The sequence below is a fragment of the Streptopelia decaocto genome (assembly GCF_964273445.1).
Source record: "Streptopelia decaocto genome assembly, chromosome: 22".
NCBI lineage: Eukaryota > Metazoa > Chordata > Aves > Columbiformes > Columbidae > Streptopelia > Streptopelia decaocto.
In genome coordinates this window covers 5,277,407-5,295,951 of record NC_138677.1, presented here as the reverse complement: position 1 = coordinate 5,295,951, position 18,545 = coordinate 5,277,407, and the positions used below count along the sequence as shown (strand labels likewise).

General features: G+C 49.3%; 1 protein-coding gene and 1 long non-coding RNA gene across 2 annotated transcripts; one reads left to right on the top strand and one right to left on the bottom strand.

Moving 5' to 3' along the window:
* Window positions 1-6,460: 6,460 nt before the first annotated feature.
* LOC309448884 lies at window positions 6,461-17,786 on the bottom strand. Its single transcript, XR_014185873.1, has 3 exons — window positions 17,675-17,786; window positions 11,514-11,589; window positions 6,461-6,795 (listed from the first exon to the last, which is right to left on the bottom strand). It is a non-coding gene; the product is annotated as an uncharacterized lncRNA (long non-coding RNA).
* CCR7 (C-C motif chemokine receptor 7) lies at window positions 7,012-17,639 on the top strand. The gene is made up of 3 exons (XM_082070730.1): window positions 7,012-7,453; window positions 12,667-12,716; window positions 14,356-17,639. The coding sequence occupies exons 1-3, from the start codon at window positions 7,444-7,446 to the stop codon at window positions 15,415-15,417; spliced, it is 1,122 nt and encodes a 373-aa protein (XP_081926856.1). The 5' UTR covers window positions 7,012-7,443; the 3' UTR covers window positions 15,418-17,639.
* Window positions 17,787-18,545: the final 759 nt, after the last annotated feature.

The following is an 18,545-nucleotide window of genomic DNA, read 5'->3' as shown; positions in this document are numbered from 1 at the left end:
CACATCTTGAGGCGCTTACAAGGGGGGGAGTCACCTAGTGACCCACTTCGGTTTTACAGCTCGTAACGAACTGCGCCAAAAAGCTCGTAATTAAAAAGGAGGGTTGGTTGTTCTGCGAACTCGCTCTGAGGAAACTCGCATCACCAAAAACAACAGACGCTGGTTGAAATACAACGTGAAAATTGAGATTTGCAAGTTCCTTCGGTTAGAGATTGGGGTAAAACAGAACCCGGGGAAGCAGACACGTAGACACTTGTTGCAGCAACAAGGTGGGTTTGCCAATAATTAACACTTTCAGATCTTCAAAACTGGAGAAAAAACTCGCACAGCCCTTCATAGAAAGACCTGAATTCCCATTTCTCCTGAAACCCTCCCCACAAGGGCTTTATTTGACTTGCAGAATAACCAGCGCTGAGTTTTCTTCACCTAGAGCACAGACTCTTGCACACAGGAGCTCGGGTGCAACAGGAGAAGCCAAACCTTGGCTGCTGCAACAGCTTCTATCTGTGCAATGGCCGGGGGTTGTACAGGCCGATTGTGCTTTTCATCTGCTCCATACTCTCGAGTTATATGTAAATAACAGTAATTATTGGCAAAGCCGGGTGTGTTGCAGCGCGGGGTGTGGACCCGTGTGGGTAGGTGTGATCTCCAAGGGTGAAACAGCTTCTCCAAGCACGTGAGAACCTCCTGAAATGCCCAGTGGGCAACGTGTGAGCCCCTGCCCCACCCCTGTGGTGCCCACGGGCGGCACGAGCATCAGGGATCCCCCACGGACCCCCCAGAAACTCACTCTGTATGATCTCAGCCCGGGAGCCTGGGGAGGCCTCCAGCTGATGATCTACCAAGCTCTGATGGAGCTGTTAATTGGAGCCACCTGGACATCCTGAGCAGGACAGGAAACCTCCCACAGGAAGGTGGAGCAGATCAAGCTCAGCAGCTCCAGCAGGAGGCAGCTCTGGGTCTTCTGGGGGCTTTGTCTGGCAAGTTCTTGGGGTTCCATCTTCCCCCGGCTGTGCTGGGTGTGGGGACACTGGGGTGTCAGAGCCGGCGGGTCCTTCACACGCACAAAGGATCAACGAGGAAACGAAGAGGCAAATCCAAATCATCGTGTTGCGGTAAGGGAGTTGTTTTCTTTGGTTTGTTTTTCCCTTCGAGAGAAAAAGAGGCTGTTTTTGAGAGTCTGACTCATGCTCTGTGAGCTCTGACATCATTGGTTTGTTCTTTAGGTAAAAATCAAGCAGGCAAAGGTTCCCTTCTCTACGGGGTAGTTCTCAAAAATATGCTTTTATCTCACCACAAAAATAGGAGGAGTTATGAAGAAGCCTGGGTTAAAAAACTGCTCTTAAAGCTTTTTTGGATATTTTTTCGCATTAATATAATTAACAGATTTTATCACCCCTGACCTACAAAACTGAAATACAGTAACAGGTACATGGAGCAGGCCCGAAGGTGTTAGAATATAAACTGGGCACCTTGTGAGATTGTTCACCAGCAATTCAACCGGCAAAGGGCTTCACTCCCAGTGAAACCGCTGCTCTTCGCCTCTTAGGAGCTTTACGCTCCTCAATACCCTTTGAGGGGACTAAGCCAAGGACGGGACGGGTCTGCTGCCCAGACGTTGTGTGTTTGTGCGGCAGCTTAAACTCAACAATAAAATAAAAGCTTCTGGAGAACGTAAACAGGGTCAGAGTGTCACGTTGTGCTGAGGCCCAGCAGAGCAGAGCTGAGAAGAGCCTGCGTTGACTGGGGGGTCAGGGGAGCGGGTCCGGAGCCCTGGGAGGGGAGGGACCCCCGGACACACACGTTTGGGTGGCAGGAAAGCTGGGGGGAGGAGGCTCAGAGGGCCGTGGTGATGAGTGGGGTGTCTTCCTCGGCAGGCTTTGCCTTTTGGTTTTAAATCTATTTGGGATTTTTTTGTCTCAGTTTATCAAAAGCCACTTGGCAATGCCTTCAGACTGGCCATCGAGCTACAAACCTTGTGCTGACACAGCGCCGTTAAAACTGTCTTTGCTCCCTCTCCTTCCATCCTCCCACGAGCGTTCCCAGCACTCCTGATTGCTGGAATAGCGAGCAAAACCCTCCTCGCGGTGGATTCGGGGTGAGAAGGGGTGCGGGTCTGGGCCCGCGGAGGCGCGGGAGCTGGAGCCGGCGCTGCCACCAGGAGTCCCTCAAACCCTGCTGAGAGATTGGAGAGACTGTCATTCAACAACCCGCGGCTGCCAGGAGCCGCGCTGGCTCTGGATTGGCCCCTCGGCTGTGCTGTCTGTCTGTCCTCGCTGACTCCAACCCAGACAGAAACGCAGCTGCGGGTGCTCTGACTCCAGCTTTAAGCTCTCCCGATATAAACTGCAGCCTTGCGGAGTGTTTAATTGCGCTGTGTTTAATCACATCAGACACGCGGAGCCGTAATTCCCTCCCATTCCCCCCGCGAGCCCCAATTCCACCCCAGACCCATCGCAGCCGTGACTTTGTGCCCTAAGGAACCTGCGACACTTGCTGGAGGTTTTTAACGCTTAATCAAGTGCTTTGACTCCTGGATCCGCAGCCTCCCCTGTGTACACACGGTGTTATTGATGGTGATTCTTGCAAATCTCTCCCCAGTGCGATTTTGATGGTAACCAAGCAGAGATGGAGAGCCCTTTGAGCCGGGATCCGCTCTGGCCGGGTCTGTGTCTCGCTGTTTTTGTTCTCAGTTCCCTTCTTTCACTTTGATGCTCTTTTCCCCCCGCCCCGGTCTTCAAGGGGTTTTTTTGAAGTGGTTTTGCAGTTATTGGGCTGGTGTCTTATTTTGTTGTAAGTTATCACGTACAGCTTCGCTGGTGACTTACAGAAGTCTATAGTTTCTGTAAACATGTAGTTTCAATTTACCTTTTTCACTCAATTCTATTAAAAAGGCAAGAAAAAGCCATTTCAATCCTGGCGCCCATTCTAGGGGGGGTGGGGGAGAAGCCAAACCAGCAAGAGTGACGGTAACAACGGCAAACAAGTGAAAAATTACTATATATCATTTCTTAAGCCCAGGGTTGAAGAACAACAGATTTGTCATAGACAGGACTGGATGAGCTCCTGGGGAAACCACTGATGGGATTATTCCACTTCTATCCCCAGCCTTGTTTCAAAGGCCACAAGGGATGGGTGTTACACCTTGCACGTTCCGAATACGACAACGAGGGCTCACAGGAGGACGTTTGCGGTGCGGTCGGCAGACGCCGGAACCCTCAATTCTTTCAGAAGCCAAAACGCTGTTTCTTTATGTCCCTGAACAATTCATTTCTCCCTAACGTGTGGTGTCCTGTGGGAACTTCCCAGCCGTCTGCCCGCCTGTGCGGGAACAAAGCGCCAGGAGCTTTCAAAACCCTCTCTAGATATGAACTGTGGTTCCTTTAACGTGTCAGGAGCTTCTCTTTGTATTTTTTATCTCCTCTCCTTTCCCCACCTGCTCTTCTGGGGTGACCACTAGCTCTTCCATGTCAGTTCAGGGCAGGAGGGGTCGGTTTGTTCATTGCAGGCCCCTCTATATACAAGAGCAACAAGACTGGTGAAGGGACCTGAACACGAGACCTATGGGGAGAGGCTGAGGGAGCTGGGCTTGTTTAGTCTGGAGAAGAGGAGGCTCAGAGCTGAGCTCAGCACTCTCTAGAACTACCTGAAGGGCAGTTCTAGCCAGGGGGGGATTGGGCTCTTCTCCCAGGCATCAGCAATAGGACAAGGGGCCATGGGCTTCAACTCTGCCAGGGGAAATTGAGGCTGGATATTAGGAATCAATTCTTTGCAGAGAGAGTGGTCAGGATTGGAATGGCTGCCCAGGGAGGTGCTGGACTCACCGGCCCTGGGGGTTTTTAAACTGAGATTGGACAAGGCACTTAGTGCCATGATCTAGTCAATGGACTGGAGTTGGACCAAGGGCTGGACTGGATGATCTCTGAGGTCTTTTCCAACCCAGTCGATTCTGTGATTCTGTTTAAAAAGGAGCTGGTGGTGTGGACAGAGTGGAGCAGATCTCACCTGTGGCCGGAGGGGACAGAGGAACAGCAGCACACGCGGTCAGCAGCTGATGACCCAGCTTGTCCCCTGCACCGCAGCGGTGACACCAGAGCATCCGCGCTTCTGCCAGCCTGACCTGTCCCCACTCGGGTCTCTGGGTACGTTTCCTTCGTCACAGCTCGATTCGTGGACTGCGGGTTGAGGAAGCTGCTTTAGCGCAGAGCAAATGCCAACCTGCTAGAAGTGCCTTTTGTTTTTCCCCCCTCAAAAAAGAACCGGAGCGAAAGGCCATCGCCCGAGATGTGACGCCGGGACGGAGCGGGTGCATTCCCAGCGATACCAGCAGCGCGTCCTTCCCTCCTGCGGCTGACCAACAGGCAACGTGGGCAACTGCGCGACCCTGATAGCGCCTGCCTGCTGCTCTGATTGCTTCCTCTGCTGGGAGGATAAGGATCTTTCAATAACCTCACAGTGAGATCACAATCATGAGATTTTTATTCAGGGAATCCCCTACAACCACTCTAAGAACCGCTCTCAGTGAGGAATCCCAGCTTGGTACCGCTCTTAATGTCAGGAATTTACTCGCCATTTCACTTCTGCTATTTTGTTTGCTTGAGAAACGAGCGTGTTAAAGCCCCCACGCAGTAAACCTGCTGACTTCAAGATACCAACTTGTCCTGCGTCCCTCCCAAATGCCAGCTCAGGAGCTCGAGAGCTGAGGGGTGTTTGGGCAGGAGGCAAAACTGGGGGTGGGAGATCCCGAGTGTCTCGGTTTGGCATTGCCGGGCAAAGCAAAACAGCGGGGGAGGCGTCAGGGTCTGTCCTCGACGTCAGGGGGGGACGTTACTGGGAAGTGGGCAGTGGAGGAAGGTTCAACTCACCAGTGCTTCTGTCTGGGCAACTGGCTTCCTGCAGCCAAGGGGAGAAACCCCTCCTGGTGCTTTGGATCAACGAAAGAGCAGAACAGCAGAGCTGAGAGCAGGAGACGTAGCTGGGGTTTCCATCCGTGTCCTGTGGGCGCAGGGAAGAGGACGGGTCAGCGGTTTCCCAGGGACCTACAATAGCTGGATGTGAACTGTGGTGCTTTTACTGGTCTGCAAAACCCCCTTCAGTGCTCAGCGTGAAGCTGCAGGACCTCACTTTTCCTACCTGAAACCACTTGTGCCGTGTGAGCTGATCCCCGAAGCGGTGCCGGGGGTTCCTGTGCACCCGTGGGCGCAGCCGCACGGACCCTCCACCTGCTGGGAAACCGATAGTTCAGAGTCTGTTCCCATCTCAATTCACTTAAAGCAAAATCAGTGGAAAACACAGGGAGGCTTTGAATTCAGGATGTAAAAACATCTTGTGTTTTGCTTTTCTCAGAATGAATTACACCTTGCTAAAGTGCTCACGAGTTCTGCTTTCTCAGATCACACGTGCTGGCCGGTCAGCACCTCCTGGGAGACAGCGGCTCCTTCACCTTGGCGTGTCTGTGTGTCTCGGCGGAAGGACAGACTGCAAAAAGCCCAATTTCACACCCAGGACACGAATGTGAGATACAGGAACTAAATTCCCATGAGACGTTTCACTGCTGAACTAGTTGCAATTCACTGTCAGCTCAATTAACGATTACATGTTTCAACTCAGTTGAGCAAACACAACGTTTCAGTTCAAGAACTGAGATCTTTCTTTCTGAGCTCGTTTCCTGTGGAATTTATTAGGAACCGAACTTTCTTTTGACAAGTTATATTGATGAACAACCGCCACCCAGCTCCAGCGCTGCAGCCCAAGCGATGGATTGGAATCACTGATTTCCACTCTTCCGGCAGTGAAGGTGAGCAGACGTTCTCACGTAAGACTCAAAACACCAGGTAACTTGATTTTTTAATTTTATTTTTTAATAGTTAATTTATCTTTAGGGTAACAAATGTGTTCTAGAGAGCAAACAGCCCGGTGCGGCTCTCTCGGGCAGAGCTCAGGCCTGGCACCGTTGAGAAATGTGATGTTTGCTCATGCAGGATCAGATTTCTCTCAATGACGGCACGAGTCTTAAAGGGAATCTGTCAAAGAGACAGAATCAGTAAGGCATGAAACAGACTGCAAATATACACAATCGAATTAAGCAAAGCTTTAATAAATGTTTTGAGAACTCCCCAGGTACGAAACATGACTGTACAAGAAGCCTGAGTGTCATAAAGACAGAGCAAGGTGTTTATTTTAAAATATTCCCATTCTTTTTTTTAAGGGAAACAATTTGCTTGAATTGGCTCTGAAAACACACAACTTGGCACAGGCCAAAGATCTGAAGTTAAAGCTTGGGAGTACGTGCAGAAAACAAACTGCGAACCACCTGCCTTTCTCTTGTTGGGATGGATCCTCCACAGCGCGAGCACCGAGGAAACCTGGTGATGGTGCGGATCTCTGCGCACCCACCGCTCCACGGGCAGCACCGCGACTGTTCGAAGGCTTCACACCCACCATTTCTGTGTATTCTGCCTGTACCTGCGAGAAGCCTTTCATCTCTAGTGCTTCTTGGCGGAAGTGGTGAGAAGATAAAGCTCTGAGGCAGCGTACCTGCGTGGATCATCGATGAACCAAAGGAGAACAGAGCAATAAACAGTGTCACAGAGATGTGAGCTGGACCTGCTTACTGAGATAAGCCAAACCGAGCGTGCTGAGAAGCCAGGGGTGTGTAGTTAGAGGGTGCTAAGGAAAGTGCAGGTCACCTTGTGTGAAAGGTGAAAATGCTGAGAGTCTCCAAGCCCCCGACTTTGGGTAAGGACGGTGGATCCAGATCCTGCACGTTTTGGGGAAGATGGTGGATGTTGATATCTGGTAACACACAAACAGTCAAAAACAGAAAGAGGGGGGAGTCCCCTACTCGCCTGAGCTGCTGATGATTTAGAGAGGATGCTGTGAGCATGTGGGAGACGGGCAAAGCCACGCTGGGAGTCCTGCACACTGAGGTTTTTCATGTGGGGGTTGAACACTTTTCCTAAGAGGGTCTGGTGGAGGGGACAGGGACAAGGACAGGGACAGGGGACACGGATCCCCCATCCCGCAGCACTGCGCTCTGCTGGATGCTCTGGCAGATGAAGCAGATCTGCTGTGGAGAGGAGAGAGAACACTAAAGGAGACTTTCCTCCCGTTCCTTCACCACAACTTCTTGTGTGTCGGTGCAAAAGCAGAAGCCGCTTCATTCTACCGAGTATCACTGAAGTGTGTGTGCGCAGCCCTCAGCCGCGTGTGCTGAGGAAGCGCCCGAGCGCAGCGTGGCACACGGCGACTCCTGCGCTGCCGAGAGGAGGAGGAGGGTCTGCGAAATGTCAGTGACATCAGGCTGTGTCATGAGCTTCTCGCTGAGGTGCAGGAAGTATAAAAGACAGCGTCCCCAAGAGGGTCCCCGGCGTGCTGAGGCTGCGCGGGAACGTACGATGCTCCTGTTCACCTTGTGACTTCATCTCGGTTTGAAACGCGACCATGGATGGTGGTGAGTACCCGTTCTGCAGCCTCGCTCTTTGCCTTCAGCTTTCTAATAATGCCCAAAGTCATGCCCTGTGACACAGGGATGAAACATTTGTAACAGAGTACTTAAACGATATAAAATGCTTTCATCTTCCTCATATTTACTATTCAAAAAAGAAGCAAATATCTCTTTTACAAGCTCAAAAAACTAAAATCGGAAACAATCACACATAGAAAATAGGTTTGGAGGCAATTTCAAAGGGTTATTTTGTCCCAAAGCAAACAAGCTCTTGTCACATATTTGTAACTTTTCTTCTATATCCTTATTTTTTTAATTTAAAAAAAAGAAAGCTCTCTCTTCGGCAACATTTTAATTCAGTGAACAAATCAAGGAATTAAGAGCAAGCGTATCTGAGTTTGTTGCCTACGGCTGTGCAGCCTTTTGCAAATTGTTTCTATTAATTAATATCTTCACCGCTGCAAAAATTATGGTTTTGTGCTTGCTGAGCACTGAACAGCCCCGAGTCGGCGCACTCGGAGGGGTCTCTGTTCCTGTGGATCACCCCACACAAAGCTCACGGAGAAGAGCCGGTGAGCGAACCCTCTTCTCTGTGGTCCATGACATTGCATTGGGCCAGGAGGTTTGGTTTGGTTTTTTTCTGAAAGGTTGAAACTTTCTTGTGCCATTTGTTCTTGTTCTTCCACCCCCCGTGCTTTGCAGGATGGTGAATAGGTGGGTGGCTGTAGGATGGGATGGCTCTGCGGGTGGGAGATGTGGCAGATCAGCTGCAGGCGCTTCTTTCTGCTGAGACTGTACGATTTACTCCTTCTTTACTTGTTTTAATTTTTTATTGGTCAAATATTTGCAAACACTCACCCCAGTGTGACTGAGGGAGTGCAGGGAAGCAAATGGAATAGCTCAGGTGAGTAAATTGGTTTATAACCAGGTTAACCAAACTTGGTTTACAACACAACCACCCCCTCTCCGTGCTCCCTGGCACGGTCAGAGCTGTAGTAAGGATGCTGAGAGCAATGGGACAGTCATAGTTCATCGCAGTAAAGCCCTGTTCCAGCTGTAATGAACTGAGCTTTGTAACAGGATGAAATGGGAGGCATCGCTGCCTTTTCTCTGTGACATTTTCAAATCAGGGCTTTTCCTTGTATTTCAGAGGAATATTCCAAAACAAATACTTCACAGCACAGCAAGATGCAAATTATTATTGCTTCTTTTTTTTTTTAAAGCAGTGATGTAGGAAACGTGACCGTTGACTTCAGAATGAATCTTTTAATGTGCTTATCTCTGCTTATCTTGTCTTTTGATTCACTATTTCCTAAAAGGGGAGGAGGCAGATAACAATTAACTTTCTTCTGTAACAGATCTGTGAACACAGGTAATCAAAGTATGACTTGGTTTCACTGGCTCTGATCACTCCTGAAATGATGGTACTTTTCCTCTGCCAGTTGTGAGCAGTCAAGGGGAAAGAGAACGGGCACAGAGCTGGTAACTGCCAATAGTCGTTAGTTCGTTTAAGTATGATTAATTTTTCCCAGAAAGATACGGTTCTTTCCCCAAAAGCCTCCTATACCGATCACAAGAGGCACCAGAAACCGGTACATGTTTAAAGATACAAGCAGCACGTTACTCGCTGCCTACACATGTGCTAAGGTGCTCAAAGACTGAAACTTTTGCGGTTCTGGCCAACAGAAAAACATTCTCTCACCACAAAGGTTTGGCCGGAGCAGGTTTGCTCGGCTTTGCCAGCATTCCCAGCCCTTGCCTTTTCCTCTGCGCATTCCCCAGCAGCAGCAGAGAGGAGCAGCTGCCCTGCTGGGAAGGAACTGACCTTGTCCTTTGTTCTGCAGGATTTTGTTGGTCCAGTTTTAACCATCCCGCACAGTTGAGTTTCAGCTCCTCTGGGTAGACTTTCTGCTACCAAAAATTTCTTGCTCTTTCTTACTATTCTGGGCACATCGGGGGGATTCACGGCTACTACGGCTTTTTATCTTACCCAAGATTGGCTGCTGATGCTGAGGAAGATTTAGATGAATAGGATGGGATCATCTGTCCAAACTTAAGCACTCACCCTTCTGCCATAGCACAGAATGAACTGCACCTCAATGCCCCCCCCATGACAACTTAACCATGCCTTAAAAACACCCATTTCTCTCCCTGCGCTATGGAGGGAACCTAAACACCAAACCAGGCGTCAAGGGAGTTCAGTGGATGAATCCCAACCCTCGTGCTCGCTCTATGGAGGAAGATTTTCAAAGCTGCTGCCATCCCCAGCCCCTTCCCTCTTCACACAGGGCGATTCTCCTTCCCCAGGGCCCGCAAACTGGTTTGTGCTGTTGAGAACTGCAGCAAACCAGCGCAGCGCCAGCCCAGGGCTGCGGGGGCTTTATCAGGTGTCTTGACTCATTCGCTGTAATGGGTTTCTGTTGTCTTTTTATAAATGAGGTTTCTAGTTCAACTGTTTGTGGGGATTTTTGAGAGAGGGTTTTTTTTTCTTCATGTTTTGAGGAACAAAACTTTAGGAAAATACCCACAGCAGAGAACTGCCAGAGGAAAAGAAGAAAAATGATGATAAAAAGTAAAGAAAGGTACCTAAAATTTGCCATTAAACTCCAGAGCGTGTCTCATTTCCTCTCTGCAACTCATTTCTTCTGCTCCCTGGGACCCCTACGAGCACTGCAGGGAGAAGCGAGTTTCATCCACTCTGCCCAAAAACGGTGTGGTTTGAGGACTCGCTCAAACTGGTGTGGGAGGCCCAGGAGGACACACTGCGGCTCCGCTTCTGCCTTTGCAAATGCGTAAGCTGGGGTGTGGGGACAGAAAGAAGGGAAGAAACAGTGCACGCTTTTTCTATATTGAAAATCATTTGACATTTAAGACACCTGAAACAGCAACTGAGAGGGGAAAAAAAAGTGTGAAGATGTTCAAAGGAATGATACTTAGCTGAACTGTTTCAGGATCGTTAGTTGAGTCACTTTAGCAGTTCTACTTCGTTAGACACGTCAGAGTATATCAATTAAAAACCAGAAGAGCAGCTCAGCAGGGCTGTGCACTCGTGACACTCGGGTTAAAGAGGGGCTGGGGTCCTGGGGTTTGAAGGGGCGATGGTACCGCGGCGGGGCTGGCGGTGCCGGTGCAGCAGCCTGGCACCAGGCGGCACCACGTCCTTTGCATGATGCTGAAACTGCCAGCAAGTGATGCCGAGAGCAAGGCGCTGATGGAACCGGCTTTAGGTTGGTGTCTTCCCTCCGTGGACTGAGAGCGACTCTTCTCCTCCTCCTTCTCTTTCTAGAGATTCTAGGAATTAATTGCTTTTGGGGCATCAGCCCCTTGCGCAACATCTCTGAGAGGGTCAGGAGAGGTAATTGTTACCCACCAACAGGCACAGGCAGACAAAAGCATCAGCTCCAGGAGTTCCTAGGAAATCAGGCTGTTGCGAAGGTGGAAGAGGAAAGACACCACTGGCTGGGTTTTCACAGAGGTCAGGGACCTCCTGCCTGTGTCCCAGGCAGAGAGGGCAATTACAGGCTAGACTTGCTTAAATTCACCCAGTAGGTTTAAGCAGTTTGGGCTTTTGGTGTATTTCCTGTGTGTAATATGCAAAAGCTTGAAGGGAGAGACAGCTACACCAGATGCTCACCAAACCTCTTCCTGCAGTCTGGGACTGGTCAGAGCGAAAGCCATGGGACACACAGAAAATAGAACAGAGCCAGAAGCATTCAGCTGAGCCTCCCCACTTACTCCTCAAACCCAGCCTTGGTGTCCCCTGCTCCTGACTATGAACTGCACTAACTGCACTATTAGACTATCCAGCTGCACAAGTATGAAAGATGAAAATAAGGGAGGAAGGCAAGGAACGAACTTCTATGAGAGACAGTGGGAAGCTCACAGACAGGCTGTGGGGCTGAGACATTGAGTTTTTTCACATGTGGCTGAGGATCTCTCACCCACACATCAGCATTCGCATACAAACAAGCACCTCCAACCAGAGATACCCAAGTAACTGTTTCTGTTATTAGTGATGCTGTTGCACATGATCAAGCGGGGATAGCGGCGCAACGGTTGGAGTTACCTGAAGTAGTGGAGGTTCTTCATCCTGGCCCAGCGTGATACCGCAACTGGCAGAGCAGAGAAGGTGCGAAGTAGCTCTGCAAAGAAACAGAACAGAGCTGCGTACACCAGAGCGCTAAGCACAAGAGAAGCAAAGGAATCAGACAAATTTATGAACAAACAGGTTTATCCACAGGGAGAAAGCCATGCTTTCTAGAAGAAACAGGCAGCTGAAAGCCAAAGGCGGGAGATGCCTCTGCCCCAGCCTCACTCGGTGATCCCGGACCAGAAAATCAGCAGGAAAGTGAAGGACTGTGCCACAGGGAACAAGGCAGTGCCCACAGAGACATCCTGGGATGAGCAGTGTGATGCTCCCAACAGCTGATGCCTCATCTCCCTCAAGGATGTACACAGCTGGTTGTGCCAGAGCGGAGGCGAGGGCTTTCTCACCATTGCCAGATCACCTTCCAGCTTGAGCGACTTTTAGTTGCAACTGCCTGAGGTAGATGTTGGTGATGTGCTTTAAATAGAGCAGAGAGAAAGCTTTCACTGGCCTCTATGCCTCTGCTAACCACAGCAGGAAGAACTGTTTGTCTGAGATTGCTCTCACCACTATCACATCTGGCTCTGAATTTCATTTTTCCTCCCAGCTGTCAGCATCCTGTATCTCCACATCCAAAGGCAGCAGAAACCTGTTCTGACATTTAGAGACAAGCAATAAATTTCAGGCAGTTTCAGTCACACGCGTCCTGCAGGCAGCAGAGCTTTCCTGTTCTGCAGCCCCATCACGGCGCTGTCAGGGAACAGCTGGGCCAAATTTATTGCCCGCACAGCTGTATGTTTTTACCTGGGTTGAGCACGCTACACCCTGCTGACTGTAGGAGAAAAAGTAATGTATAAAATAAACATTGTTATACTGTGCATGAGTTAGCAATCAGCCTTTACAGATGAAACTGGAGGGGCCAGACCACCAAGACTCAATCTGTGCTCTGCCAGTAACTTGTTATGTGCCCTGAGTTATCCTGTTAGCATCTTCATTGGGTTTCTAGTTTACCCAGCTGTGGGGAGCTCTGCAGGGTTGAGAATGCCATGGTCAAGTACACTACTGCTTTTTCAAAGTGAGCATCATGTGGAAACCCCCACCCAACTGCTAACACTGTCTCCTTCTTCTACAGGTAAACAGTTAAAGGTCATCCTTGTTTTCAGCCTTCCTCTAATTTTTCAGGTAAGATGTTAAAAAAAACATTGTTGAAATGCAGCTGCCTTTGTGTTGTGGGTAAAGAGAGAGCTCAAAAGCTTTGACAGGCAAAAATCAGCCGCCCACAGGCCTGCGGAGACGCGTGGGACACGGCGCTCAGCGAGGATCCAGCCTGCGGGGAGGTGGGCGGTGAGACAGCAGAGCAGTGCTAGAAGCCACAGGGAAAACAAACAAACAGAACAAAAGCAAGGAGAGAAACAATGACACACACAGCAATTTTAAGATGGCCCAGGATGTTAGAATCAAGTCCCTTTCTAGCACCAAAATGAGCATTTTCAGGAAAGGTGAGAGCATCCTGCACTGTGTGCTTGTGAAAAGCCGGCTCGTGGCTCTGGAAAAACCTGGTCAAAGCGCTGGGCTTTAACAGAGGTCAGTCTTGAAGCGCTGACATGCTCAAGGAGGAAGAGTTCAGCATCTTCCTCCACCTACTCCTGCTCAGAGCAAATCTGAAGCGGGAAGGAGAACCCAAATCACCAAGCTGTGCTGTGACCCACTCCTGAACCGCGGGCCCCACGCTCCCACAACCACAGCAGCAGCCTCCACCACCCCCCGGCCCCCAGCTCCCCGAGAGCCTCAGCACAGCAGGGAGAGTTTTGCAGCCTGTTTCTTTTCCCTTTCACTTCTGGCAGTCTGCCTCCACATAGCAGGCAGGATGTGGTGAACGCCAAGGCTGCCTGAGATGGAGAGCGCGCGAAGATACTGAGTGATAACAGGCAGAGGTATCCAGGGGAAACCTTTCATCTCTGTGCGATGGGGAGAAGGTACTGGAGACTAATAAGTCACACAAAAAGCAGGGCACGGATACCACAAGCTCGCTCTGCCCTGTAGGTTACAGCAGCGTGAGAAGATGAAACAAGAAAATCAGAACTTAAATCAGGGGCCCGGGCCTGAATGAGACATTGGCAACGTGTCCACACCATCGCGGTAACAGTTTCCTGCTTCACTCGCTGCTTTTCCTCCTGATCTCATTGACACCTCTATTAATTAAGCAGCGAAAACAGCCCAGGGAGGCTTTGTCTTCACATGAAAGCCTTCACCTGGGGGGCAGGGTGGCAGCCGGGCCAGGACACCAGTGCTCTCTGTGAGAAGGGGACAGGAGCAGCAGAAATATCTCAGATGGGAGAAGGGAGGGAATACCGCAGGTAGAAAAATGTCTCATGAGTAGAGTCAGTCAAGAGGAAATGTCGCCCCTGCCGAGAAAAAGCGAACACTGAAGGATGTATTATCTTTCCCATTTTATCTGACGGCTGACTGTGCGCGTACAGCTGTCTGTGGGTCCCAAAACCTCCTGGAAAGCAGCCACACATCTGAGAGTCTGCAGGTGTCACTCTGGCTGAGCACTAAACATTTCTCGTGGAATTCCCACTTTGAGCTCCAGAAAAACCCCAAACTCTACACACTTAGGGGAAAGTTTTTCAGCCACGAGACCTTGCCAACCCTGTTCACGACGCTGGCACGAGCCAGCGCTTGGGAACTCCCTGGGACTTCTCTGCAGTGTGTGGCTGGTAACTCCTGCCTGCTCTACAGAGCAGCACCAGGCTCCCCTCCCGACACGGAGGGGCACAGGACCTGTCCCAACGCGCTCTTCTTTTCTTCCTTCTTCTAGTTCTGTGCCGGGAACAACGTTACCGATGACTATGACAACACCACCATCGACTACACCATGTTCGAGACCCTGTGTGAGAAGGAGGAAGTCCGTAACTTCCGCGCCGCCTTCCTCCCGGCCATGTACTCGCTCATCTGCTTCACGGGGCTGCTGGGCAACGGGCTGGTGATGCTCACCTACATCTACTTCAAGAGGCTCAAGACCATGACGGACATCTATTTGCTGAACCTGGCTCTGGCAGACATCCTCTTCCTGCTCACCCTCCCGTTTTGGGCCACAAGTGCAGCCATGCACTGGCTTTTTGGGGAGTTTGCCTGCAAAGCCGTCTACTGCATCTGCAAAATGAGTTTCTTCAGCGGGATGCTGCTCCTCCTCTCCATCAGCATCGACAGGTACTTTGCCATTGTTCAGGCGGCCTCCGCCCACCGCTTCCGTCCCCGGATGATATTCATTAGCAAGGTCACGTGTGTCCTCATTTGGCTCCTGGCCTTCATCCTTTCGATCCCTGAGCTGGTTCACAGCGGCGTAAATAACCTGGACACCTATCCCCGTTGTTCCATTATCGCTAATGACTTGCAGACCTTCAACACTGGCATCAAAGTGTCCCAAATGGTTTTTGGCTTCCTAGTTCCCCTGCTGGTCATGTCTGTCTGCTACCTCATCATCATCAAAACATTACTCCAGGCCCGCAACTTTGAGAAGAATAAAGCCATCAAGGTCATCATTGCCGTGGTAATTGTCTTCGTGGTCTTCCAGCTGCCCTACAACAGCGTCATGCTGGCCAAGACCATCTCAGCCTTCAACCACACCAGCTCGTGTGAGGAGAGCAAGCAGCTCGACGTGGCGGATGACGTGACCTACACTCTGGCCTGCTTCCGATGCTGCCTCAATCCCTTCCTCTACGCCTTCATCGGCGTCAAATTCCGCAACGACCTCTTCAAGCTTCTGAAGGAGCTGGGCTGCCTGAGCCAGGAGCGCCTCTGGCAGCTCTCCACCTGCCGCGACAGCAAGCGGTTTTCCTTGGCCATGGAGACAGAGACAACCACCACCTTCTCGCCGTGAGCCCAGCTCCAGGCGGGCTCTGACCAAGCTGAAGGCTGGAGCGGTTTCGTACCCTTCCTCTATTCTGAATTACTGGCAGAGCAAGACTTGCCACTACTGTAGGAAAGGCAGCTGCAAGAGGGAAACCCAGGAGCCTCCCCGTGTTTCAGACAATGAGCACTGCCAGCCAATACTCCCGTGGATGGAGAGACTTCAATAAAACTGAGACTAATAGCAAAGCAAGGGAGAGAGAGGTGGGTGAGTCTAGACTTTATCGTGCCATTTCACCTTTTAGGACTTTCCTAGTCAAAATGAGAAATACTCATTTCCCTAAAAGCGACAAATAAACAGACATTTGTGCAACAGAATTGCTTATTTGAGAGCTGAACTTCCAAGAGCATCATCCTTGCCTTAACAAGACCACCTGTTGCTCTTCCACACCCACAAAAATGATCCTGGCTGCACTGACTCAGTCTTCGAGACTCTCAAATTCAGGATATAGTTGTGCCCGCGGTCCAGCCACTTCAGTCTGTCACTATCTGAAGCTTCCTTGTACCTGGCTTTATCAGCTGCTGTGGACACAGTCTGCTGGTTTTCACATACGCGTGGGGGCCTTCTCTGCTATTGCTTGCTGACCTCAAGAGATAAACAAGAATGTGGGTTTTCTTCTCCCTTCCCAATCAACGTCTCTTTCTAGAAGGACTTTAGCAGCTGGCTTTCGAGTCAGATATGTATTTCACTCATAAGCTACTGAAAACGTGTTTTGCATTCATACTGTCAGTGCTAATAAAGATGCCATTCACCGCAGTTTGATTTAAACGCAAAGGACAGTCGCATGTTGAAGATTACTGCCAGGGTCATGTACTTGAAAGGAACACGGCAGCTGAACATCAGATTATTGTCATGTAAAATAAGACCTTGAAAAGAAGCCCAGAATGTAATGCCAGTTGGTGCATTTACTACAAGAGCGAAGATTCCTCCCGACAGATGAATACCCTGGGAACTGCTGTCGTGGGACACCTGAATGTCAGCTGGGGAGGAGCTGCTGCAATTGTTTGTGCATCTGTTACTGGCGATGCGCACGCTCTAATCTCCCAGCACAGCTCTGCGTCAGAGGCGAAAGCTTTCGGCCACAAACTGCTCTTGATGCTGGGCAGGAGTGGGCTAACTGAGCAGTTCTGTGGCAACCATACGGCATGTTCCAGTGGTCGTACAGAGCCACGCAGAGCAAAACACACCTACTAAAAAGACATTTACGCCTTTTTCCAATACCACCCACGGATCCATTAGGAGTGATACAGGGAACTCTCTGGATCAAAGGTCAAAAACCATTGCTTTAGAGACAGGAGAATTAAAATCAACCTTAAAAGGAAAGAATTCAATTAGCTGGTTTTGAAACAATGTTGCCAGTTATGTAACTGGCTGCCATTATAATTAAATTCTTCATAAACCATTTGGCTCTGGGGTACAGGATTTTGCCAAGAGCTGGGATTCAGGAAGAAAGCACATTCTGCTCTGCATTACCCGTCTATGCTGAAGTACAATCCCATCCAACCATTTAACACATTTTCTTTTATAATACCCATGTAACATGTACAGAAGTGCTGCTTCTCCGTCATGCAAAACTGGGGGTTACGACTGACACTGAATAATCATTTGTTCTTGGTTTGTCTTTACTTAGACAAGACACTCAGCTAACAAGACATTGCCAGAGCAAGGAATACCCATCCCACAGAGCCTTTTTAGTTTTCTCCATCAGTAACAGTATGTTCTTTATGTATATTCATATATGTAAAGCTGCTTTACACAGGAAAAGTTAAATACATACATGAATGTACCCTGAAAATACACTGCTTTAACTAAACCTTTTTATGCAAAATACATTCACCTAACTTATTCTAGCAAGGAAAATTGCTTCACCAAAACATCAATTGGACTCATCTCCTGTTTGATAAAAGCAATTGCCCTTCTACAAACCGAGAAGTCTCCAGGTCTTTGTGGACTAGATGTATTCTAAATAGGAAAACATGCAGCTGCTTCTACACAAATCAGATACTAAAAGCATCACCTGGGACAGCTGCATCTGGTGCCTCCTCAACACGACAGCAGTGATTGCAGAGTGCACGGGGTTGTTTTTAATTAATGGACTGAACAAATCTGTCACTTACTTAGCTGAATGATGTCAACATTGGCCTAACATGAGGTTCCCCACTGAAGTCTGAAAACTGACTGTATTTTGCTATTTGTGGAAAATAAATTATAACAATTTAAAAAATACCTTTGTTTTTCCAATGTCTGTATCTTGTATATATCTAGTAGTTCACATCGCATCCTTCCGGTCCTGTCAAGAACTGTTTATTGATCAACGTAGCTTCACATCAGTACTGCCCTGCAGGAAAAATACCATGTAAAATAAACTACATAGAAGAAAAGTTGGTTTGCTTGACCTGTTGATGAATTATACAGTAAATAGGGGATCGACAGATTAAGTAGTAGCATTTAACTATTAATCCAGCTGCAACCCAATTGCAACCATGGAATAAAAGAAAAAGGAACCTCAAAGAAAACCAGAAGACAGAAGCTGAATGGTCAGGTGTCAAACTAGGACCATTTCTGCTGTTGCTAAACAATGCAAGACTCATGGTTTCTCCCTCGAGAGAAAGTATTAGGCCAGTTTCAGCATCCAGCACAGAGGTTCAAGCAGCAATGAGACCACAGCACCACAACACAACTTGAGATAATAACAGTCTAAACCTAAGGCTCCTTAAATAAACACCAGGTCTCGCTTACCACAACTAGGTCAGAAGTCTCAACTGCCCCGAGTCCGAGGAGCCTGTTTGCACAAGAGCCTGCTGAAACAGGAGCTCTGAACCAGAGTGCGCAACACACCAAACAGAACTTGGGTTTTGTAGACAGCTGCCTGGCTTTTAACAATTCCCCACACTTCTCAGGGGTGACTGCGAACTCAGCTTTTAAACAGGAAAGTTCCCAAATGGTAGGAAAACAAACTCCAGTAAAACTCAGCCTACCAAGCAACCATCCAAGGTCACACCTGAGGCCATAAATATCCCAGCCATATCACACAGCTTCTATTTCAGCAAAAAAGGTGCATTCCTAAGATGATTTAACCCATTTTAGTACCTCTCACC

What these genes read in the sequence shown, in the direction of transcription:
- CCR7 (XM_082070730.1), top strand. An exon ending in GCCTTCCTCTAATTTTTCAG is followed by an intron (nt 12,717 to 14,355) that starts GTAAGATGTTAA and finishes TCCTTCTTCTAG; the next exon opens with TTCTGTGCCGGGAACAACGT.